This window comes from Diuraphis noxia, unplaced genomic scaffold (assembly GCF_037042655.1).
Source record: "Diuraphis noxia isolate RWA-SAM2 unplaced genomic scaffold, SU_Dnox_SAM2 contig0004, whole genome shotgun sequence".
In the NCBI taxonomy this organism is placed as follows: Eukaryota; Metazoa; Arthropoda; class Insecta; order Hemiptera; family Aphididae; genus Diuraphis; species Diuraphis noxia.
Window position 1 is genome coordinate 47,604,004 of NW_028301714.1, and position 25,721 is coordinate 47,629,724.

Here is a 25,721-nt window from a genome sequence, read left to right on the forward strand (position 1 = left end):
GGGTAGCCCCGAACACTCCACTCTGCCAATCTAAACTTTAAAAACTTATAACTCATAAACTACTCGTCCTAAATTCTGAACTGCAGTCTGCAAGCATAAAACGTTATTTTCTATTGGGAATAATAAAAATCTAGCCCGTCTGACTAGCAGCATTCGGCGGTTTTATTCTTACAAATTTAATCAATTATTGATAAAAATAAAATAATAATAATCATAATATTTTAAATAATAACCGTCAAATTATAACCAGTAACGACTATAATTAGGTAATTGTGTGTATACAGTTGTGGGGGGGATTGATCCCCCCCCGTAAATACGCCACTGATCTATACATTAGTAAAGCAGTCGAACAGTATATGGTTCTGTGGTATAATAGTACTATAGTTACGTTTTTTTTTTTTTTTTTGTTGTTGTTGCCAGGTTATTTACGTTGTTGTTTATCCGAAATAAACAATAGTAAATGTATACACTAATTGATTGTAGGTACCTATTGTAGGTTGCTACATGCATTCTACAAAATATCGATTTATATTGTATAATATTGTCTATTTAAATAATAGTAAAGAAATGCATGTGTATTAATGCATACTAAAGTTCGTCTTTACAATGTGTTACCTATCTAAAAACCTATCTAAAAACTAACAAACATATTTTAATTATTTTTAACGTCAATTTGTGTATAATGTTGATTTTAAATAGCATATGTTTGTACTTTATGGTAATAAATTAATACATTTAAAAAGAAAAACTTTAACATTAAAAACATATGTACGTAAATATAGGTGCAGGTAATATTTATAGATTATAATTTTTTTATTAGATTTAAATAATCACTATTATTATAGTTGCTCGTGACTAGGTAGGAAGTTATTTTATTAAAAGACACATTAAATTTATTTATTTATTCAAACAACTGCTATTGATTGCATCATTGCACTAAAATATATTAAAAACTGAGTAAAAAATTGCATCACAGCTGAAATAAAAGCGGGTAAGTGGATGTCGCTTTGATGTACAGTAGTTTACAAGTGGGTTACTGTAATGGGTGGTATTAAATTTGAATTCAATGATATAATATCATTGTATACGAAAAACGATTCTCTAGGATGTTTTAGGCTATATTATATTATATTCAAAAAAAATATAGTTACCTACCTATAAATGAATTCTAAATTAATCAAATCAGATTCATTATGTACCCGACGCAACTAGTCATTCATATAGTACCTATGTACAATTTATTATTAAGTATTAATACCTATAATCCATTGACGACATTGACTATTAAAATTAGAATATAAAGTTTAGAAATTTGAAATTTCAAGTACCCACGAATAATATCTTTAAATTACAATAATACATATAACTAAATGAATTGTTATTCTTGGTTATTTGATATTTAATATCATCCAAATTTAAACTTGAAATAACTATAAAAAAAACTGTTTGTATAATTTTTAGATTTTTTTGTTACAGAATTAACTACTTACGTGGAACCTTGTTTTAAACTTTCAATCCTTAGCTATTAAAGTTAAACGTTTTAAACATTTTTAACAATTAAATAATTTGTAAATTTTCAATTAAATAAATTTTGTCAAAATTTGAACTTTAAACGGTTATACATATATAAAAAAAAACATGCCTCTGTATTTTTAATATTTTTTAACTGCTATTATATCAACTTATATAGGAACCCTTATTGTATTAAATTTTCAAGTTTTTGACCCCACGGATACAATTTTATTGAATTAATAGAATTGAATGAAATACTAAAAAAAAAACGGAAAATTTAAAATGCCTATAAATAACTTAAAAATTTTAGAAATATTTTGAAAATTGTATCATGCATAGGAAAATATGCTAGTATAAATATTCAGTGAAAATTTCATATGTCTACAGTAATTTGTTATAGAGTTACACCAATATCTAAAGTCGATTTTCTTAGAAATTGATTTTGTGTAAAAATTCCCGATTTTCCTTATTTTAGATTCTGAGCGGAGCGAGGGATGTATTGATTATACCATGATGTGTGTGTGTTTTTATTTATTTATTTTTTTTGTATGTCTGTCATCACGTTTTGGAGCAGTAAAAGTGCTTCGATTTTCGACTTCAGTACTTCGTGCGATCAGAAAATGAATCTATCTGGTACTTTGGTGAGTCAAAAGCAAAAATTCTCAATATTTTTCTAAATAATCGGGATAAACAAACTAAAAATTAAGGGAAAAACGGGAAATTTTACGAACAATTAGGTTTCGACAAAATCGATTTTTGTTTTAGAAGTAACTTTACAACAAATAACCATAATATAGTATATAGATACATGACATTTTCACCAAATGTTTATATATGTATATTCTATCCAGTATCCACCATGCAATTTTCTAAATATTTCGACTTCAGTTGAACTATTTATAAGCATATCCAATTTTCGATCATTATTAGTTCTTTTTTTTAATTAATATTGATAAAATTTATTTGTTAGGTAGAGAAGCTTGAAAATTTAATACAAGGCTCCTAAAATATTAATATATTATTGTTACAATAGCAGTTGAAAAATAAAATAAATTCATAGTCACAATTTTTTTTTTACAAGCACTCAAAGTTTGAATGTTGACAAAATCCCGCTTCATTTTGTCGTAACCGTAACCGTCACCTCTACTCTCTAACCTAACCGCTACCGCTGCAGTGTTTTGTAACCTTTATCGATATTATCGAATTTTTTATTATAATATTATGACGTGTAATTAAGTGTTGTTTAACTTAGAATTCTTAAATTTAATGTTAGTTATTGTTATATTAACTAATTTTTTTTTTTTTTTTATTTATATATTTAAGTAATTTACAATCTATACAACATTATGTACAATGGGCAAATTTGATAATTAATATAATATGAAATAACAGAAATTAGCATTTAGGGGAAGGCACTCAGTAGCACCAACCGACCGAGAACATTTTAGATGTCGTGGTTTTTTTTTTTTTTTTAATTTTTTTTTTATTTTAGCAGGTCTCTAGGCCACTACCTTTTTAGTCTTCTGCGTACATTGCCAGGAAGTGAGGTGGAAGAAAGTTGCTTTATTAATGGATTACTGTGAGAGTTTAAGTTGGAGTGAAATTTAGAGTAATCTGCTTTTGCTAATTGATTAAATGTAGGAATTTTTAGGTCTCTGTGAAGATTTTTGTTTGTGAAATACCAAGGAGAAGACATTATTAATCGTAGGCAGATAAATTGAAAAGCTTGAAGAGTGTTGGTGTTAGATGGCTTTGCAGAGCCCCATAACTGGATACCATATGTCCAAGCTGGTCGAATTATTGATTTGTATACTGTATGTTTATTGGAAAGGGAAAGTTTGGATTTTAAGAGTGGTCTAAGGATATGAAGTCTAGAGTTAACAGTTTTGCGTTTAGCTTTAATGTGTGAGCTCCAGGTTAAGCGTTTATCGATAGTTAGTCCGAGGTATTTGACTTCGTTTGCCTTAGTAATTGGTATATTGTTTAACGTGACAGGTGGAGAATCGAGATTGCGTAGTGAAAAAGTTACTTGAACAGATTTAGTTTCGTTTATTTTGATTTTCCATCTGTTTTCCCACAAGCTGATCATATTTAAATGATTTTGGATCATTTCACTGGCTGTGACGTGGCTTTCGTGGGAGGCGGTTATTAGCGTGTCATCAGCGTATGTGCCTAAAGATGTATAAAATGTCTTGGGTATGTCATGAGTGAAAATCGAGTAAAGGAATGGAGCGATGTCGCATCGTTGTGGGACTCCAGCTCTAATAGTGTAACGGGTTGAGTAGGTGTTGTTTAGGCGAACAGTAAATAAACGATTTGATAGATATGATTTTATTAAGAGGAAAAGAGGATCGGGTAAGAACTTTTTAAGTTTGTACATTAGTCCGTCGTGCCAAACCCGATCAAAGGCTTGGGAGATGTCAAAGAATACTGCTGTACAGAACTGTTTTTTTTCCAGGGAGCTGGATATGATATCGACTGTTCTGTGTAATTGGTGCAATGTAGAATGTTTTTATCTGAATCCGAATTGTGTGTGTGGAATTATGTTTTTTGAAGAAGCAAAGAGAATGAGTCTTTTTAAAAGAATTTTCTCAAAAATTTTAGAAAAGGTTGGGAGAAGACTTATGGGTCTGTAAGAGGCAGGATCTTGTGGTGGTTTATTGGGCTTAGGTATTAGAATAACGACCGAGTATATCCAAGTGTTTGGAAAGTACGATAGTCTGAAAATGGCGTTGAATATGTGTGATAAAAAAATTAACTAATTTTTTTAAACCCAAAATGTTGAAAAAATTATAAAATTTAAATTATATTATTAAAGACAATTATAATTATTAAAGTACTAATAATTGTCTACATAATATAATAACAGTAGAATCTACTGATCTACTTAATTAAAGTATTTATCAAGATAAATATAATCTATAATAATAACTAATAAGAATCACAACGGCAACGTTGCATATGAAATGGGCGCATATAGGTTATATATTTATAAATCGGCAGGTAGAAGGTAGTACCTTATCTTTCGGGCGCATTTGTCCAGTGTCCATATCCATCGATGCGCAAATGTACTACTCTGGGGCGCAAAATTTTTAATAATCTATAATATCTCCTAGACAGATAAACCGTCTCCGCTCAGAATCGTTTTTCGTATATAATGATATAATATCATGGGATTCAAATTTAATTCGATCCATTATAGTAACTCACTTGTAACTTTACTGTACAGCAGAGTGACATCCACGGCTTACCCTCTCCCCCCCCCTCCCCGGTACTTTTGAAACTACTGGGAATTTCTAAATTTGACCTTCCCAGTGTACTAACTAGATTTACTGTCCAAACGGAAAAGCTACTGAAGTTGAAAATCAAAATATTATTTCGAAAACTTATATCGTGTACACAGACGCAAAAAAAAATGTATAGGTATTAATATTAATATTATAAACACACATCATTGTAAAATCAATACACTCATCACTCAGAATCTAAAATAACAATAAAACAAAATTTATATAAACAATAATTAAATTTTAGCATTGTACCGCGAGTGATTTTTTAAAGTTTTCAAGTTGAATGACTAGCTATTATAACTCAATAAATATTTTTATATTTGGAGAAACTTCTTTTAACATCGTGGGGTTTTAATTAAAATTTAGTTATTACTTATTAGAAGTAAACAAAAACGTTGCAACTCAAATGTTTGGGCGATTCTTTCATTGACTTTATTTCTTCATTCAAAATTTGAGAATTTTAAATATTTCAAAAAATACCCATAATGTAAATGTGTTTTATTTTATATATTATATAGCATCAGAATTAAATATTTTTTGAAATTATAATAAGATAAAAATTTAATTTTAAAGTAGTAAAAATAAATGGTACTAAATTAATAGTTTACGAAACAAAATTTAAGCCTCACTTAGTTTTAGTACCTATCTGGAAAAAAGATGCAAATGCAAAAACATAACTAACCTAGGTGCTCATGATATAATCATCAGCTATAGGTACTGTAATTTATAAAGAAGTTAAAATTTGTATTCAAAATGTCATTGTAAATATGAATATATTATAATGAACATACAAAAAAACTACTTAGAATATTTTTATTTAGAAAATCAAAATTGTTATGGAATGTAGAACGTACATTGAAGACGATAACAATATTTCATTTAAAATTGAGTCTTAGCGTATTTCTTGCACTAATGGCAATGCATGATATAATATCAAAACAATGAATTGTGGATAAATCTATACAGTAGTTTTGTATAAAATATTGTGGAAGAATGGACTTCAGATTATTGTGGTTTGTTAAATGCATAAACAACGTTTTTGAAATTGGAACTGAAAAAGAGACAGTTAAATTATTTGGAGAAACTCTTAACAAAGACGAAGGATTATTAAGGAAGCAATTTATCCAGTACCTCGAATCTTCGACTCTAAACAGAAATATGAACACAAATATATTTTTCATTTATATAACTACGGTAAAAAAAGTCATCAAAGAGGAAATAGAAGTCGAAGAAGAACGTAAGTATTTTAATTTTGAATAACCTAGTAGTTTTATTTGAATAATAATTATGAATGTATAATAAAGTGCAATCTGCACAAAAGACCCGTAATTCATAACACGTTATTTAACATTTAGAAAAACATTATACAATGACTTTATTGTTTAATACCACGGATCGAATTTTATAGGATTTGCTAATTATTATCATAGGATACAAATAAAAATAACAGAGTGAGTTATAAATTTGTTTAATGCATTGTTGACTTCAAATATAAAGTTTTATAATTTATAATGCTATTTTTTGCATATTTGATGTATTTTAGATTTTAAGTGCTATTTTTTTTTGCTAATTTGCATAAAATAACTTTATATTTTGCATTTTCATGAATGTAATTTATACTATGTGATATGAAAAATAAAAAGTTTGTCATTTATTTTAATTATATTTTGTTTGAATTCGTAGGAAAACTGGAAAAATATAAATACCCTTATTTTTGTACATGTTAAAATCTATTTTAAAGTATAGTCCAGCGAATTGTTCTATCTAATAGTAAAATTATGACTATTATATAGAAATATTAATTGGTGTAGAATGTTTATTTGTCGTACATTTACATTCGTATGTATTTGTTTTTAAATTGTGAACTGAATAAATTTAATTTTTTGCTATTTTTCATGTCTTTAGGTTATATTATAGCGCTAATTTCAGTAATTTTTAGTGCTATAAAATCCGAACTTTGTTTAGAACAAATGACTATCGATACTTTCTTATACCTATAACATTAGCTATAACTAATTTAGTATACAATTTGCAATGTTAAATATATTAAATTTTCAAAATAGTGTTCTACCAATCTCTTGTCTCCCAACTTTATAATATTCTATTAATTCCTCATGATTTTTGTGTTTATTACTATCACAATTTTATTATATATCTCATAATATGCTATTTATAATTTATTAATTTATAGTGTCTGAACTTGAAATTCAATCGTTGAGAGAGTCTGATGGTAAGAAAAAAAAGAAGAAACATCATCAAGATAAGAAGAGAAAGAAAAAACACGTTCACAGAGAAGACACATTAACTAGTGGTGACTCACCAGCAACAGACACTGACAATGAATCGGATGACGGAAAGTCTAGAGATGGTTATTCTAGCCCAGACACTGGTAATTTTTTTATTCAAATTTTGTCACTGATCAAAATATGTTTGGACATAAAAGTATAATATTGTGTATAATCTTGATATATGTATTTTTGTGGAAGTTTATTGTGCGAATTTTCATAAAGTAAATTGGAATTGTAAAATTAATTATTCAATTACGTATTGGCGTGTTGAACGTTCTTACCTGATATTACACATTTTTATTTCATATAAGTATATTTTACACAGAAATAGACAATGCATAGTCCCAGAATTCAATATTTCCAATATTTTATTTAAATATGGATTTGAGTATATGTTTTAGGCAATAATAATATAATATTATACTGGACATACCATTTGCCAACTATAATACAAGCGACAAGCGAGAATACTTTATTAAATTACTATACACTAATACTGTTATAATTTAGTAGATTTTATAATTCTAATGTGCCCGAATATCGTTAAAAAATCGCCTTTGCGAATATTTTTTCAATTCTTGCATATTATCTTACAAGTACTTTAAAATTTACGCTTAGCAGATTTCGTTTAGCTTAGTTAGTTTAAAAACTAGTGAATCGACCTCTTAAAATTTAAAGCTAATAAGAGTATTATTTAGACGACCACAAGGAATTTGTACTATATTTTAATTTTGAAGCGAGTTTTAAATATTTTAAAATTGTAAATTTTTTATACGTCTTAAAATACTTGTATTTACTTCAAAATTAAAACATAGTAAAACGCCCACGAAGTCGTATAAAAACTCTAAATAATTTTATAAAAGTCAATTCACTTAAATTGTTGAACTAACGGAGTTAAACGTGCAGATCTGCAGAGCGTAAAATTTGCTGTGTTAAGACGGAGACAACACATGCGGGTATTCTCTTAAGAATGTACACATTTTAGATTATGGGAAAAGATAAACTTATTTAAATAAAAAAACAAATATGTAAACATTAATAGTTTTTAATCACTTTAATTATTATTTTTATTGATATATATACGTTATATTTGATTTTTAGCTATACAAATGGCTGACGAAGGTGGAGTAAAAAAATACTCTGAAAAATTATATAAAAGAGTAAAAGTAAGTAGGTATCTAAAAATACACATATAGGTACTCTCCTAGATAACCCTCCCCGCTGACTAAAACGAAATTGGTCTCGTGATTTACTTAGCTAAATAAAAAAAAACCAGTTTGAAGTACCTAGTGTCAATGGACAAACCCTTCACTCAAGCATCCAAACCTTGTAAAAAAATTTCAAATGTACTTATTGTCTTATTATATTACAGATTTTAAATACATTTATTTATATAAAATAAAAAAAGGTATTTATTCCAACAGAATCTACATGTTTTCAAACATGGAAACCGTATCTATTTTTACGAACGTTTTGTTTATAAATGTATAAGATTTAAATATTTATAAATATTAAAAAGGGAATATAGCCGCGTCAACAACTAGGCTATTAGTGTACAAAAATAATAATAGTAACTAAATATTAATTATACTGCTCAAATTTATTTAAATAAGTTATAACGTATTTAAGAAATAAAATAATGTTTTTGCTAATGTCTTCAACTGGATTCAGTGCTTCATAAAGGTTGTCTGAAATCCCTAGGCTACTTGATTTCTATGTAAATTTAAGTTTTAACTGTATACAAGGAGGTGTTTGGTTGTGAGAGGTTCTTCGTGAATTAATTATTTATATTGCACCTGCAAGTCCATTGAATACTGATACAAAATCCTAAAATAAAAATTATTAATTTGATAAAAATAAATCTTATTTTTCAAACGTAGGTATTCAAATTCTTGACAAATGACGATCGAGTTCTTATTATTTATACCTCTATATTATATTATTATGTAATATATATTAATATCTTATTACTAAATTACGTATATATCGTTTCATTTAGGTAATTCAAGAAAAAATAATCACATTACCAGAACTGCATATTCATTTCGGATGTATGATTGGAAATCTTGATGTAAATCTCAGCTATTTGTATTTTGTCAAAAATACAAACTCAATTATTCCAGTTTATGATTTAGAAGAAGAAGCTGATTTTTATATGCCTAGTCAATTTTTAGTTGGTAATAAAGGTGGATGTTTGATTAAATCTATGGAAAAAGAATTGGAAAACATCTGGATACCATCTGTAAAAAAACTTTTAATTGATCCATTTTTACATGACTGTGTCACTACTCGAACTGAAAAAAATATTATTAAAACATTGGCATCAGCAAGTATACCATCAACATTTATACGAATAACTCGTGAAATTAAAGCTCAACATGATTATGAAATTCGTAAGAAACTTAACATTTTGATTATAAAAAAATTATTTTTATCGGTTACTACCATATGTTTGCTGAATAATACAATCCATATGCTGATTTAGTTTGCGGAGAGCGTCCTGATGATTACGAAAAGAGACTCGATTCTGTTGATTTGGAAAAAATTATATCACTACGCGAACTTTTTATTCTTGAGTCATTACCACTGTATGATATTAATAAACTGGCCTCATCAGAACCATTGAAACATAACTTTTTGATGGAATTGCAATGTTTATCAGATAAATTAAAGTGGTATGGTATAATATGTCAACTTGTAATTATCTTGTACCTATACCTACTTATTTGTTTAAGGTTATATTATTTAAGTTTATAATAAAAACAGCCAACAGGTATTATACATATTAATATACTAGTAGTCAGTATTTACTTAATTTTTTATACTTTCATATTATCTTAGCACTTAGAAAATTTTTCGAAAGTCATATAAATTACACTATACATAACGAAAAAAAATATATATTAAAAAACAAAAGTAAAAAAAAAATGAAATTATTTAGTTGAAAAATTTGATTTTTAAAATAAAAATGTTGACTCCTAATTAAAAGAATTTTTTTTAATTATCTCATTATGAAATAAATTATTATTTTTATTTTTAAATTATAAATTATTAAAGATCACAGTGTCTAATAGACTAAATTGTAATTTAGGACAATAGATTACATGTTAAAAAGACAATCATTGAAAGCCACTGAATACTTAAGTGGTCTTACCAAAGACAATGTAGAAGAAATAGCTGAAACTCTTGAAAAAACTCCTGCAATGATTCTTCAATGCGTAAATATACTAGAAAATTGGAATTCAAAAATGAAAAATCTTTGTTCTAGTATTTTTGAGGTAATTATTACAATCGTTAAGTAAATATTGCAATTTGCCGTTTAGAACAAAATTACATTACATTGCGAGCTACTTAAAATTTATATCATTACTCATTGGTTCATTGTCTGATAATTGATTTTGAGAAACCAACAGAATTAAGTTAAATTAATAATTATATATTAATATTTTATGCAAAAATGTTAATAATCAATAAAATTCATGATTATTTAAAATAAATAGTTTCAAGAGCGAGAGACTATCCATTCAGAGTTTAGTTTTTGGAAAAACAGCGAAGCATCAGTTAGATCAATTATAGATGAACTTGAAACTGAAGATACAAAATTGTTTCTCTATGTAGTAGAAAAAACATCAAACTGTATACAGGCAATTAAAAACATATGGGATGATTTTAAAATTGTTAAATTACAATTTATTCGTTCGTGTGGCATAGCAAAAGACAATTTAAAATATGTTTCACTCATCATGGAACACTATAAGGTACCTAATTTTTATAAATTTATACTAATTGGTAATATAATTATTAATTATATTCTATCGGTTGATTTTATTAGATAAGATTAAGTTAGGTTATTTCGCATATTATAAACTACCTATATTATATATACATTTTAAGCCTAATATGCAATATACCCAATGGCTAATAGGCGTATTTTGCATATTTACAAAATATGCAATAATTGTTTGTGTCTGTGTAGGTATGTGTATGTGATAATTATTAATTAGTCGAAATAAAACTTCATTATCTTTTCTGAAGCGAAAGTAAATCTTGTTGGTGCATTCAGGTTCGGGAGGGAAGACAAATTTTTATTTTTTTTTCTCTATTACAATTAAAACGTCTCAACAATTATACATGCTATTACAAGTTTCAGATTACAATTAAATTACGGTTAGTTATGAATTTATGATTTTCAGTTTTTATACAAATAGAATATAGTATGGGGATTGTATATAATTTTAATGAGGTTTGTGGATAAGAGATTTAATGTTAGAAATATTTACTGCTATGGGAATATTGTTGCGAGTTTGCTTAAAATTACGGTTATTAGAGAGCAATTAATGGATTTAATAATGTTTTAAGTTCGTCAAAATGTTTGACGTTGAATCTGTTGTACTGAATATTGGTTGGGCGGCTGTTATACTGGCCTATAATGGACCAGACGGGGTTGAATACGATGCATGACACGTGCGGGGCCTTGTTGTGTTTGAATTTTTAACTTTTTTGGTTTGTTTGTGGATTTAATCAGTTTGATACAAAAAATGATACAAACTTTATATGATGCTGTATGTGGTGCATATAGTATAGTGCACATTAAGCCGGGAGGCTAGTAGGATTCTATCTTTAATGAATTTGATGCAGTGATGTACATAATATATCAGTTGAGTGATCTTCGCCGCATACAACGTATCTGGGCTGCTGGCTACAGTAGTTGCGCGTATGACCGTAAGCTTGGACAAAATTTGAAATTCCTAGTAATTTTCAATATCTTGGATAGGTACCTACATGTAATTTTCTCCGAATAATTATAATAACATTTTCTATACACCATTAAATTTTCATAATATAATTTCGACTCGTTTTGAGCTATTTAAAGACATTTAAAATTTTACATCTTTTTAATTTTTTTTTTCTATAAATGTCAAAATTTTTTTATTTATCTACTCAAAAAGCTTGAAAACATTGTTTCTCATTCAATTTTATAACAAAAAATTTAAAAAATTTAAAATACTCAAAATTCATAGGTAGGTAGCATTTTTTTCGTAGGTACCAAGTTAAAGTTCAAATTCTAAAAAAATTATCCAACTGAAAATTCGCAAAATATGAGTATTTAGTAGTTAAAAATGTGTAAAATGTTAATTTTTATAGCGGAGGATTCTAAATTTAAAACAAGGTTCCACTTAAGCATTTCATACTGTAACTAAAAATTCTAGAAATTTTAAAAACACAGTTTTTCAGACATTTTAAGTTTTAAATTATAAATTTGAATGCCATTAATTATTTAAAAAAAATAAAAAAATAACAATATTAGTTATTCAGTTATTCTATTGGAATTTGAAAATATTATTCAAATGAAATTTTTTCGTCAAAAATTAATTTAACCTTAATCATGCTGTAATAGTTAGCTAATAGCTTACTATTAACTATTACTATTTACTAGTAACTATTAATGTCTAAGTAGTGAAATAAATACTTTGATCATAATAATATTATAAAATATACTTAGTTATATTATAGATGGACAGACTGTTTTTTGTTCAAGATAGTTTTTCACGCACAATTGGTTTTATAATATTGAATTCAAATTAACACATCCATTGCAGATATTACTGACATTTATTGACAATATACATTACAATGTTACAAACTTTTTTATTTCTTGTTTTGAATTTATTATGATTATGTCAACAGTTTGAATGTGTTTGAAAAATTATAACCATCTTAATCAATTTTAGGACTTTATATCAGCAGATTTTAATACAATAATTAAAATTATACCTATTTGGTTTGATGATTTAAGAACTATATGGGTTTTATCACCATATTTTGGCAAAGATGTAAATATGTTAAGATTACTTCTACAAATTTCAAATGGTTTATGTGAAAATGTTAGACGAAATTTAGGTGATTTAAAATTAATTTTCAAGTAAGTAATTACTAATTTGACTTAAATAAATAGTTGTAAAATATAAATTATTAGAGAATTAAGCCACCTCTACTCACTATAGGTAACGTTTATAACTTATATAAATGTGTTTGGCATTTACTTTTTGTTATTAATTTAGGTGACTAAATATATCATGGCTACTTTTATTGTACTTTAGTCTAAAATAATTTTTATATATCAGCATATTAGATAAGTACTTAAGACTTTTTTTTAGAAATAAAAATATTGAAGAAATATCAGAAATGTCTTTTAATGCTACAAAAATGTTGGATGTTTGGTCAGCAGAATATTTAGAAACTAGAAGATCTATTGAAAAATCTAAATTCCAAAGATGGGAGTTTGATAAAAATGTGTTGTTTAACAAAATAAAATATATTAAACGTATAGCAAAAGATATTCATGAAATAGTGGTTGTAAGTATTTTGGCTTTGTAGCTTGTATATTATAGAAATATTATTTTTTTATTTACTATAAATTAATTTTTACAATATTTAAGCATATTAAGCAATAACCATGGTGATTAGATAAGTAGTTGAGCTATTATATTTTATTTTATCTAAGATTTATGGTAAGCATTATAATAAGACAGAATTCAAAACAAAAATTAAATTTTATATAAATTATTCATTATGACTATAAACTAATAATATATATTTTAACTAAAAATAAATATAGATAATATACTACTTATATAGGTAGTATTATGTGTTTATTATTTGGTGCCTTGGTGGTGCTACACCTAATTAATATAATTGTTCTCATAGTTTGTATTGCATCTGTCTTCAGAAGAACTACCAATGTTCATATTATAACCTTCCTCTCTTCATATTTAAGCTTTTAATTTTTTTTCACATTTGTATATACAGGATGATTCTTTTATCAAACAACACTCATTATTTAAAAAAGTATTGACTTTTTTCAATTTTTTTTTTTTTCAAAATTGTAGATTTACACTCTTCTTGAATTGTTTATTATTTTTATATTTTTCACCCTTATATTTATTATATACACCACCATCAACTTTTGATTTTCAAATGGTAACCTATACTTCAAATTTCATAATTTAATAAAGCTATTTTTTAATTAATTATTACGTTAAAATTTTGAATTTAGCGCTAGTAGTTTATGAGTTATAGGTATTTAAAGTTTAGATTGGCAGAGTGGAGTGGTACGGGGTTACCCCGCAAAATGTTTGTCCACTACTCCGCTTGTCTAAACATTAAATACTTATAACTCATAAACTACTAGTCCTAAATTCGATTTTTATGTATCAAAATTTTTAGAAAAATATTCTGCTTTGGAATATGAAATTAAAAAACTATGTTGCCATTCAAAAAAGTAAAAAACTTAAAAAATGATAAGGATAAAAAATATTTAAAAATATAATTTTTTAATAAAAGCGTTGGTTTTTTAACAACTTGAAACTATGTAAAACAATATTTTGAAAAAAGTCAATACTTTTATAAATAATGAGTGTTGTTTGATAAACGAATCACCCTGTATATTGTTTTTTACTTAAATTTTCCCATAGCATCCATTTTTTGTTTGCAGTTCTGCAATTTTTTTATGTTACTACTGTTATTAGTATGATTTTGTTTTTCCATAGGTACCGAATTAGTTTTATTTGTGTCTAAATTATTTCATTGAGATTTAAATCCAGTTCATATGGTGGTAATATTAAAATATGATTAATAACAGTGACATATGATGAGCTTTTTTAAAAGGGGGTAAGAGATTTTTTTTATAATCTGAGACCATGTTATAAATAGTAGTAAATACTTTGCTGTATCATATCATATATGTTTTGTATGACCAAAAATCTAAGGAGGGGAAATGACCCACCTCTGGAGTATGCTATGATAAATAACATATTTAATACTTTCTTATACTTTTAGTAATAATTTTAAAAATCAATCAATCATGCATTGATAACAAATCAAAAATAGATTTGATCTTGTCTATAGTTATGTGTAAATTAAATCATTTTATAAATAAATTCTGTAAAGCAAATATAATAACATTACTAAAATAACTGAATTATTTTATATTTTATTTAGACAATTAATCAATTTTTGAAAATTTTGGGTCCAGAATTAAGATCAGTTATTAAAGATATGATTGGTTTAGATGTTATAATAAGTAGGGTTAAATCCCTATACAAAGTTTTTGATGCGATCGATTTTGATTTATTCTGTGAAGATAATGTGGAAAATTGGAATTTATTCTTAAAAGAATTTCATTTGGAAGTATTAAGAGTTGAAGAAGAATGCAAACTTTTTATTGACTGGTGTTTTAATAATTTAAGGTAGGTACTTAAATCATTTTAGTTATTTTTGTAGGTACCTACATATATTATGTTAAAAAAATAATAATTTGAATAACATTTCGGGGTCAAAGCTGCAGACATTCTAGTTCTGTTTTAATAAAATATTAATTTTTATAATTATTGTTTTTTTAAATTTTTAAAATTTAGGTCATGTAAAGAGGCGTATTTAATTTTGGAGAGGCTTCAAAAGTTTACTTTAAGGCCCGTCTTCAAAGAGCAACTTAAAACTAAGTATGAATCGATTTTGAGACAGTATGAAAATGAGTTAACAACAATTGAAACATGGTTTTTGGTAAGAACAGTGTATATAATTCTATTTATATAATATTATGTATTACATGTATTAATTATCAATATATTTAGACTCACCAAAATATGCCTCCAGTTTCTCGACATCATCCTCCAATTTCTGGATCTATATTCTGGGTGCGAATGTTATTTGATAAAATTAAAGAACCAATAATTGTTTTCCAATCAGCTAATGAATTTAATATGCCTTTAAAATTTAAGGTAAAATTATAATTTTTAAAATTATAAATGATGAGTGTTGATGATGTCATATACAATTATTGCAGGTTGTAGAAATGTATGAAAGTATTGTTGATCAAATGAAATGCTATGAACAATCAAAACTAATTGACTGGATAAATAAATCTAAATTATTGGCTGCGCGTCAAATGGATGCCAACATACTTGTTTGTATTGAAACAAAAAATAATACAGGTAGATTTATTTAATTAAATATTATTACTTTGTAATATACAATTTTAAACATTATTAAATCATATTACTAATTCTAAATGGTATAATATCATGTACCTATCTAACAAAATATTGAAAACAAAAAACAAAAACAATAAGTACTTCACCACTTATTTTAGAATTAATAACTTTTTAGTGGATACATTATTTGATGTTTTTATGGTATATCGGCAATGTACTAATAAAGTAATGTGTATTGTGTATATTACTATATGTATTATTTATCTTTTAATACTTATACATATATTTATCATTTTTTTTAAATTGTAATCTAGATCAATGTCATACTGAAAGTAATTTACTTGAAATTGAAGATTTAAAAGATTGGTTAAAGTGTTCCAGAAAATCAAATCAAATACTATCTGATAATAAATTAATGTTCAAAACCAATTTTAATGTATAAAATATATTCTTAATTAACTAAACTATTTCAAAACATTTCTTGTCTAATTTCATATTTTCTAAAAATAGGATAAAGTTTATGAGTTAATTGAAGAAGCAGAGATGATGGAAAACTTGGGAATCGTTTTACCTAGAGAAATACAAATGTTATTAGCTAAGAAAAATAGTTTGTTGGATGACATAATGAATGTGAAAAATATGGTTAATGTATATAATACATTCATTTCTTCTATGAGCAATTTAGAAGTAAGTTTTCTATAAAAGATATTGAAGAAATATTATTATTTAAAATGAAATTGGTTCTGGTGACATTTATTTTGGTGTAGTTAACAAGTAAATTTTAAAACCATTTTAAAGTAGCCTATTAAAATATTTTGTTAATGATTTCAAGTTGATTTAATAAAAAAATAATATTTCTTGTGGGTAGTTTAAAACATACATATTTAATCTAGTTTACTTTATTAGCTTGCCATATTAAAACACAAATTGAAAGATATTGAAGATTATTTTTACACGGGCCTCTGTCGTTATAATTGGCTTTCAATCAGTATAGATACATTTACAAACCATGGATTGATTTTAATAAATAAAACAAAAAATCAGTTGATCAATATTAAAATAGTGAGTAAATCTATTAGTATACATATTCTACAACGAACGGTTGATATTCAATGAATTTATTTTCTCAGGTTGAATCTCATATATCAAAATTGATAACATCGTTTGAAAATTTGAATTTATTTCCGTTGAATATTTTAATTGATAACAATTCAACATTAATTGTAATTATTTTATTCATTAAGCGTATATAAATCATATTAACTTTGTATTTTTATTAATTAATTAATTGTGTTTATGCAAATATCAAAAGAATGAAATGTTACCCATAAGTTATGAATGCTTTGGGTTTAAAGAATTGCGATATATCATTACTAATTATCAAGCGATTTCAAAATGTTTAATTCGCCTAGAATTATATTTATTTGGTTCAAAGACTGGTACATGTAAACCTATGATTGGATTATATTTAAATTACAAAAATATGATATTGAATTCTATTTTTAAGTAAGTCTATTTATTACTTTATGTTTATTTTAATAGGAGTGAATTTATAATTATATTATTTAAAGGATGTATTTAAACAACTTGGATTATTACAATAATGTTTTATTAAGTGATAAATCACTTATCGAATTGACAGTAAATATAACCGACCAAGAAATTACTATTGTTCCTAATTTGTATGTCACTTATAATAACATTTTAAGAAATGTAACAAAGTGTTTGACATGGTTAAAAGTTTTGCCTGTTTGGCGCATAGAATCATGTATATATTGCTCGACAGAAGAAAATGAATGGAAAAATGAGAACTATAAGAATACATTGTATGAAGAGATGATAAATAATAAAGCTATTTTAGAAAAAATTGAGATTCTTCGTAAAAATGCCCACTGTTTAATGGTTAATGTGAATAAATATTTAAAAAAGTATGTAAAATAAATTGAAAATTATAAAAAAAAAAATGTTGTTTTTGAAAATGTGAAAAATAATAATTATAAGTATTGAAGTATAAAGACAAATGCATGTTAATAGTTAAATATTTATTTAGATGGAAACAATTCAAATTCTTATGGAAAGGATCAAAAATAAAAAATAAAGGATTTTCAACTACAGATACATCTATTCAAGATTATGAAAACATTTTTAACGACTTGAAACGACTTCTATTATATTTTTCAACAACATCATTGCACAAAAAAATACATTGCATCAAGTATGTTTAGTGTCTATGAATTATCTTGCTTGTGTATTGTTAAACATTCTATAGAAGCAACTATCTAATTAAATTAATCTCTAATCGGTTATGTATTATTATAATAATTATGCTTCTTATGAATACTTATATTAATAATATATAAATACTTTTATCATATTTAATTTTCACTATAATAAATTGCAACATGTGACTAAGAAAAAATTTAATTTACTGGATAACTAATTATACTTTATTTTATTTCACCTATTAATTATTTGGTTTTAAGATAACTATTTTAAGAACTTTTTATGATTTTAGAGTTTTTAAATTATAATTTTATCCAATTTAGATTAGATCTCAGTCCAATTATAAATCAAATGAAACTATACACCCGTGAATTGATATTATATTTTGCTGATCAATTAATAAAATCTACGAGGGAAATGATGCATCGACAAGGGGATAAATTTGACGTAAGTACTGAAAAATATTAGTTAATAGTTAAAAACCAGGCATTATAATGATTTAAGTATAAAAAAAATTAAATGCATCTAAATTATTTAATAGAAATATTTTTATATTAGTATAGTGATATAATCTTTATATGATATATGTGGTTATTAAATGTTTATTTTAAAAATAATTACAGACTTTTAAAATACTGACGAGCAATGATATAAGAAATAGTGAAGATTTTTACAACATTCTTTATGTAATAGAAGAGATTAGAATAGAACAAGTGAATGTTGAGATATTTTTTCAAAACTTAAACCATCGTATTTATATTTTGGAAGAAATGGGAGTTATCATGTCTAATGATGATCTGACGTATATTTCATATATACAGGATGACTGGACAATGTTACAAAATATTGCTTCAGAAAAGAAATTATTTTTAGAAAAATCCAAATTTATTTGGTCCCATACTGTTAAAATAAATATTGAAATGTTTTCAGTTAGTATAGAAACATTTTTGGAAAAATATGATCAATGTGGCTTAAAGAAAATTAAGGACAACTTAAATTTAGGACTTATTTTAATGAATGTTTGTAAAGTATTTATCATCTTTAGTAGTTTTGTTGTTGATTGCTTTAATAATATTAATTATGTTTATTATCTTAGGAATATGACTGTACATTTACTGATTTTATGAAAAAAAAAGAAAAATTAGTTAAAGAAGAAGATTTATTTAATTTAAAATTATTAAATACAGATCGATTTGATAGATATTATTCTGAGTTTCAATATATGAAGCTTGTATACTCTTTGTACGTAGCACAAAAATCAGACATTGAAAAGTGGTCAAAAATATCATGGTCTGAGATTGAAATAGAATTTGTTCGTGAAGCATTTGGTGCTCTTATGTTAAAATTTAAGACCCTTCCTGTCTTAGCGCAAGATACACACCCAGCAAAAATTTTAGCAAACTATTTAAAAGAATTGAGACATAGTGTACCAATTTTACTTCAATTAAAAAATGAGGCATTTAAATCTAGACATTGGAAAGAAATGTTAGACACTATTGGTAAATCGTTTTTTATTTGAATTACTATTTACTATTATATTTTTATATTCTATAAAAAAAAAATCTTGTTTCTGTAAATATTTCGGTTTTAATTTTGTATATATCTATTATCTACCTTACTTTAAACAAAAATTTAATAATAATTAAGTATGTGACCCTTCTACAAATTACTAAATGTTTTGTATTAAATATATAATATATAAATATTATACTATGTACAATCTCCAATCTATTTTTATAATAAACAAATTCAACAAAGGTATATGGTTAATACTGGAAAATGAAATAGAATTAGAATACATTTTTAAATTTATAATTATTTTAGATAAATTCTATATATAATTTGCATAGGTGTATATTTTAATTTTGAAGAAGATATTTTGACTTTTGGAACCGTTTTGAAAATGAGAACTGTAAAACATAAACATGTTATTAAGAAAATACTATGTAAAGCAATTGATGAAAACAGAATTGAACAAAAATTGAAAGAAATAAATGAAGTAAGAACAAAACATTATGTATTTAATTACTATAAAATTTAAATATTTTATATAAAATTAAATTAACTCAACACTTTATAGCGGTGGAGTACAATGAGTCTAAACATAGAGAAATTTTCTAATGTAAATTTGCATATTGAACATAAATTATGTGGAGTCCATCATGTGTTGCAAATATTGGAAGATGATCAAATTACAATGCATAAAATGATGAACTCATAGTAATTTATAATAAATTAAAACTTTTAGTGTTTTTATATTTAAAATTTTTTATATTTTTTTCTAGTTCAGTTGAACCTTTTTTAGAAAAAGTTGAAGCATGGCAGAAAAATTTATCAACTGTGAATGAAGTTCTAAATAAATGGTGGTATATACAGCAAAAATGGATTTATCTTGCAGAAATTTATGCTGGGAAAAACATTTTAAATATTTTACCTGAAAAAGCTGAAAAATTTAATGAATTAAACAAATTCTACCAAGAAGTATATTGATCTTATTGTATACATTTAATAATGTATTAATTAATAACTTAAGTTTTTTATTGACAATTAAGAGGGAATTATGGCATTGGTTTTTAAGACTTATTGTCCATAAAAAATATTTTGTAGGAATGTACTTAGGTATGATCTTACCTAATAATGTCATTGGTTTTTTAAATGTGTTTAATTGTGTAATAAAGCATTGTTTTTATAATACTGCTAAGTGTTAATGGCAAAGACTAGTTATTATTGTGTCTAAAGGACAATTACTGAGTACCGAGAGTAATCGACAGCTGTTTTAAGGCAGTGTTACAATATATTATTGTACATATCATTTTTACAATATTGCACATGTATTGTAATTGCTGATAAAAATAAAATATAATTTATTTTTATTTTTTATTTTACATGAAAAACTGCTTTCTACTGAATTTGGTTAATAATCTTATAGGCCTATGATCTTAGTTTTACTTAGATCTTTTTTATATTTAGAAGGAAAATCAGATCCCAGGTATCAGGTATATACTTATTAGTAAATTCTAAGATTAACTTTAAAATATTTAGATAAAATTGAAAGATTTGTTTGAATTATAATCTTTTTATTATAATTTATAAGTACATGCATAATATTTGTTATAATGATTCATAAATTTATTTATTATGTTCATAGGTAATGGCTAATGCAAATAGGAATTCAAAGATACTTGAACAGTGTTTAACACCAAATATAATTAACCAATTATCATGGTTAGAATTTCGTTTAGACACTAGTCAAAAAGAGCTAAATAGTTATATTGCTGAGAAAAGAAACTGTTTTCCTAGATTTTATTTTATATCAGATAATGATTTGTTGTTCATTTATGGTAATTCTAATCCAGATGCTATACAGGAATATATTATTCAGGTATAAAAACTGTAGATGTATATCAGCTTAAATTTTAACAAATTAAAATTATTAATAAATGTATAAATATATTTCATTTTAGATATTTGATAATATTAAAAGTTTTATTTACGAATTAAAAGATGAAAATCATACAGTTATAGCAATGAAAACATTTAATGATGAAGTATTAATATTTAAAGATTATGTGATTATTAAAAATACTGTTGACAAATGGTTGCATAAAGTTATTGATCAAATGCAAAAATCAAATCGTTTTATGATTAAAAAAGCTATATTGGATTTAGGAGTTATTTCATGTTCAATAGCTAGATGTGATTGGATAAATAATTTTCCACTATCAGTTTGCTTGACTGCAGATAATGTATGGTGGACTGTTGAAATAGAAAACGTTTTTGATGAAATTGGATTAGTAAGTCATATTTGTATTCATTTTATATTAATACATTGTTTATAGTTTAAAGTCAGCTAATTTTTGATCTATGAATAATACTATCTATGAATAACCTAACCTATATAATTATACTATAGTGTAATTTTATCCTAAATTGTAATTATTTATATCAACTAACATCAATAAATATACATTTATTTTAGGGTAACCGTTTAAGTATGAAACAATATTTGAATCAGTTGAATAAAAAAATTAATGAAATAGTTTTACAAACTAAAAAAGAAACATTAGAAAATAAAAGAAACAAATATAGTTCTATAATTATTTTAGATGTCCATCACAGGGATATAATTGAATCATTTGTTATAAACAAGTAATCAATTAAAGAATTTTGTACCTATAATTATAGTACTATACACAATATGTATTGAATATAATTTTTAGTGTGACCTCTGCAAAATCATTTGAATGGGAAAGTGTAATTAAAACATATTGGATAAAAAACAAGGACAATTTATATCTATCACAGTGTTCAGGTAAAACTTGGTTCATTAATAATGCTTAAATACTTAATATTTTTAGACATATACAATTATAAAATAATGTTTTTTTATTAATTTTGAAAGAAGACATGTCAATATTAGATATTATTGAGCTAAATATTGATTATCTAGTACCATATCTGGTTATTGTTGTTGTCATCTGTCCAGGTTCTCAGATGCAATAATGGTTTTAATATTTTTTAGGTTTTTTTGATTATGGATATGAATTTATGGGTTCAACTAAGAATATTGTTATAACCCCATTAACTAATCGTATATTCTTAACATTCACTCAAGCATTAATGATGTGCTTAGGTGGTGCTACTCACGGTAAGAAAACACTGTTAGAAATATTTGGCTCCATAACTATAGTTACAGGTTTGATTAAAAGCTATACAGCTTAAATAGTTTAAAGAATAACTAACAAATATTTTCATTAATAATTTTTTGGTTTGTAATGACTATTAAGTAATGTAATATAGTCCCTAAGCACTTGATAACTAGTCAAATTTTACACAAATAGTGGTATTTAAATTATTTGTCTATAATTTTGTTAAATATGAATTATGTACACAGACATTTGTAATACAATTTTAATAGTTTTTGTAATTTAAAAAATATCTTAACTCTCAAAAAATTGTATTTTAATTCAGTGCTGTGTTTATAATATAGGTCCTACCGGAACTGGTAAAACTGAAACTATTATGGCTATGGCAAACATTTTTGGCAATTTATGTAGAATTATTAATTGTAGTGATGGGTTGGACCATCAGACATTTAATCAGTTCTTAAATGGAATTTGCCAAAGCAAAATTTGGGGGTTATTCACCAAGTTCAGTAGAATTTCTCAAAAAACCTTATCGGTAATATCAACGTTACTATTTTCCATGAAATGGGCACTATTTGGGAACAAAAACAAAAATAATGTAGCATATTCTTTTAAACATTTTATTCATGATATAATTAAAAGATAATAATGAATAATTTTAATTAGTTTCATGAGGACGATATAAGTATTAATCCTAAAATTGGTATATTCATTACTACAAATATTGAAGAAATTAGTGGACAAAAAAAAGAGATTGATGAAATAATAAAAAGTCATTTTAGACCAGTGATTTGCCTTCTTCCTGATTTTGAACAGATATGTTTCACTATTTTATATTCTGAAGGATTTTTAGAAGCAAAAGTGAGGTTTTAGAAGCTATTTATTCTTAAATTTTAAAAGTATGTTTACAAAATCAGGATCATTATCATTCATTTTTTTTTTTAGATTTTATCTAAGAAAATATCATTATTATATAAGCAATGTAAAGATGGTCTTTCAAATCCATTGAACTACACATTTGATTTAAGATCGTTAAAACTAGTCATTAGAACTGCAAGATACTTACTAATCAATCAACCAGAGCTTGAAGAGAGTTTGGCGATAATGAAAATATTACAGTTAGCATATTTAAATAAAAATGATAATAATAATTAATAATAATTAGTTATTTTATGTTTGAATATACAGGGTGATTCTTTTATCAAACACCCTGTATATACTTGTTATATTATTATCAATTTTGAATGCTTTTAAAATACACATTAAGTTAAAATCATGATATAATTTCAACTAACATACCTTAGATTCAAAAAAAGGTCACATATTCTACTTCTCTGTATATCATTTTAATTTCACACTGAGAAATAAAGTACCTAACTGAAACCTATTTTAGTTTATTCAAAACCCTACAAAACCAATATGAATTGTCATAGCCCATAGGTATATATTTTACTAAATGTGTAGGTATTGTATTGATAACATTATAATTAGTTTTAGATATTATAACATTGCAATTAATTAGTTATCAATTTATCATACTATACAAATTATGATTAAAACATTTTAAATTTAGAAATAAGTAGATATTTTGAATAAGTTCTAGGTAATCATAACGAGTATTATGCATTTAATAAATAAATTTCGTCGACAGTTGTACTTCTTTGGGGGTAGGGCTTAGGATGGGGTGAATGTGGTTTTAGTGGAAGCATTTGCCACTCCATGACATTAGCTGAATGGCTGGATTGCTAGATATTTCACAAGTGTGAAAATAGTTGATAAATTATTTTTAAAATATATATTAAACGGCGTAATGTATATGCAAAATTAATACATTACTGTGTAGGAGTACAGTCTAAAGTACGTTTTACTTACTAATAAAGTAATAAAGTAATAACTAATAACATCAAAAATAAAATTTTAACTTTAATAAGTATTAATTAATTCAAATAAGCATTTATTTGATTAAAAAATGAATACATATTTTTTTTTCAGAGATTTGAACTTACCTAAATTAGTTGATAAAGATATTGCTTTATTTCTATCATTTCTATCTGACTTATTTCCAAATATCAAATATTTAAAAACAAAAAATGATGGTTTTATCAAAGCCATAGAAATTGCTTTGAAACGTGAAAAATTTGTGAAAATTGATACTCAAATAGAAAAAATCAATGAAATTATGGAAACACTAAACAATAGAAATTCGATTGCAATCATCGGGCCAACCAGTGGAGGGAAATCAGTTATAATAAACGTGCTCTGTGAAACTTTAAATCATTTGAAAATATCAACAAAACTTATAACGCTTAACCCAAAAGCATTTACTAAATTAGAGTTATACGGTTATGTAGATCCAATTACTAAGTCCTGGAATGATGGATTATTGACTAATATTTTCCGAAGTATTAATCAACCGATTGTCCCTAATAATCAGTCTAACCATTTTATTTTGTTCGACGGCGATATAGATTCAATTTGGGTCGATGACTTGAATCCTGTCATGGATGATAATAGAATGTTAACTTTATCAAATGGAGAGAAAATTAGGTGAGTTATTTATTTTGACATAACTTTCAGAGGCCTATACATGAGCATTTGTTGATTTCATTTTACAAGTGTGTAACAGAGCAAAACGCTCAGTAGCGAATCTAGGAAAAAAAAGCAACGGAAAAAAAGCAAAAGAAAAAAAGCAAAAGAAAAAAAGCAAAAGAAAAAAAAGCAAATGAAATAAAAGCACAAAGAAAAAAAAGCAAATGAAAAAAATATAAA

General features: G+C 25.2%; 1 protein-coding gene across 1 annotated transcript in view; it reads left to right on the top strand.

Annotated features, from left to right (window-relative positions):
* Positions 1-5,438: 5,438 nt before the first annotated feature.
* LOC149056136 (dynein axonemal heavy chain 10-like) overlaps positions 5,439-25,721 on the top strand; it is a 39,027-nt gene continuing 18,744 nt past the window's right edge. Inside the window, exons 1-35 of the mRNA XM_089225815.1 lie at positions 5,439-6,039; positions 6,994-7,191; positions 8,192-8,256; positions 9,090-9,483; positions 9,576-9,765; positions 10,182-10,368; positions 10,591-10,848; positions 12,823-13,013; positions 13,249-13,447; positions 15,092-15,339; positions 15,508-15,652; positions 15,724-15,870; positions 15,936-16,083; positions 16,398-16,519; positions 16,594-16,770; positions 16,990-17,145; positions 17,214-17,306; positions 17,396-17,589; positions 17,655-18,011; positions 18,134-18,298; positions 18,630-18,753; positions 18,930-19,325; positions 19,403-19,805; positions 20,157-20,305; positions 20,387-20,526; positions 20,592-20,787; positions 21,455-21,688; positions 21,771-22,100; positions 22,286-22,455; positions 22,527-22,618; positions 22,829-22,954; positions 23,297-23,550; positions 23,619-23,813; positions 23,898-24,070; positions 24,945-25,499. Of these exons, the coding sequence (XP_089081941.1) occupies positions 5,796-6,039; positions 6,994-7,191; positions 8,192-8,256; positions 9,090-9,483; positions 9,576-9,765; positions 10,182-10,368; positions 10,591-10,848; positions 12,823-13,013; positions 13,249-13,447; positions 15,092-15,339; positions 15,508-15,652; positions 15,724-15,870; positions 15,936-16,083; positions 16,398-16,519; positions 16,594-16,770; positions 16,990-17,145; positions 17,214-17,306; positions 17,396-17,589; positions 17,655-18,011; positions 18,134-18,298; positions 18,630-18,753; positions 18,930-19,325; positions 19,403-19,805; positions 20,157-20,305; positions 20,387-20,526; positions 20,592-20,787; positions 21,455-21,688; positions 21,771-22,100; positions 22,286-22,455; positions 22,527-22,618; positions 22,829-22,954; positions 23,297-23,550; positions 23,619-23,813; positions 23,898-24,070; positions 24,945-25,499 (7,415 nt within the window). The 5' untranslated portion in view covers positions 5,439-5,795. The remainder of the gene's footprint in view (positions 6,040-6,993; positions 7,192-8,191; positions 8,257-9,089; positions 9,484-9,575; positions 9,766-10,181; positions 10,369-10,590; positions 10,849-12,822; positions 13,014-13,248; positions 13,448-15,091; positions 15,340-15,507; positions 15,653-15,723; positions 15,871-15,935; positions 16,084-16,397; positions 16,520-16,593; positions 16,771-16,989; positions 17,146-17,213; positions 17,307-17,395; positions 17,590-17,654; positions 18,012-18,133; positions 18,299-18,629; positions 18,754-18,929; positions 19,326-19,402; positions 19,806-20,156; positions 20,306-20,386; positions 20,527-20,591; positions 20,788-21,454; positions 21,689-21,770; positions 22,101-22,285; positions 22,456-22,526; positions 22,619-22,828; positions 22,955-23,296; positions 23,551-23,618; positions 23,814-23,897; positions 24,071-24,944; positions 25,500-25,721) is intronic.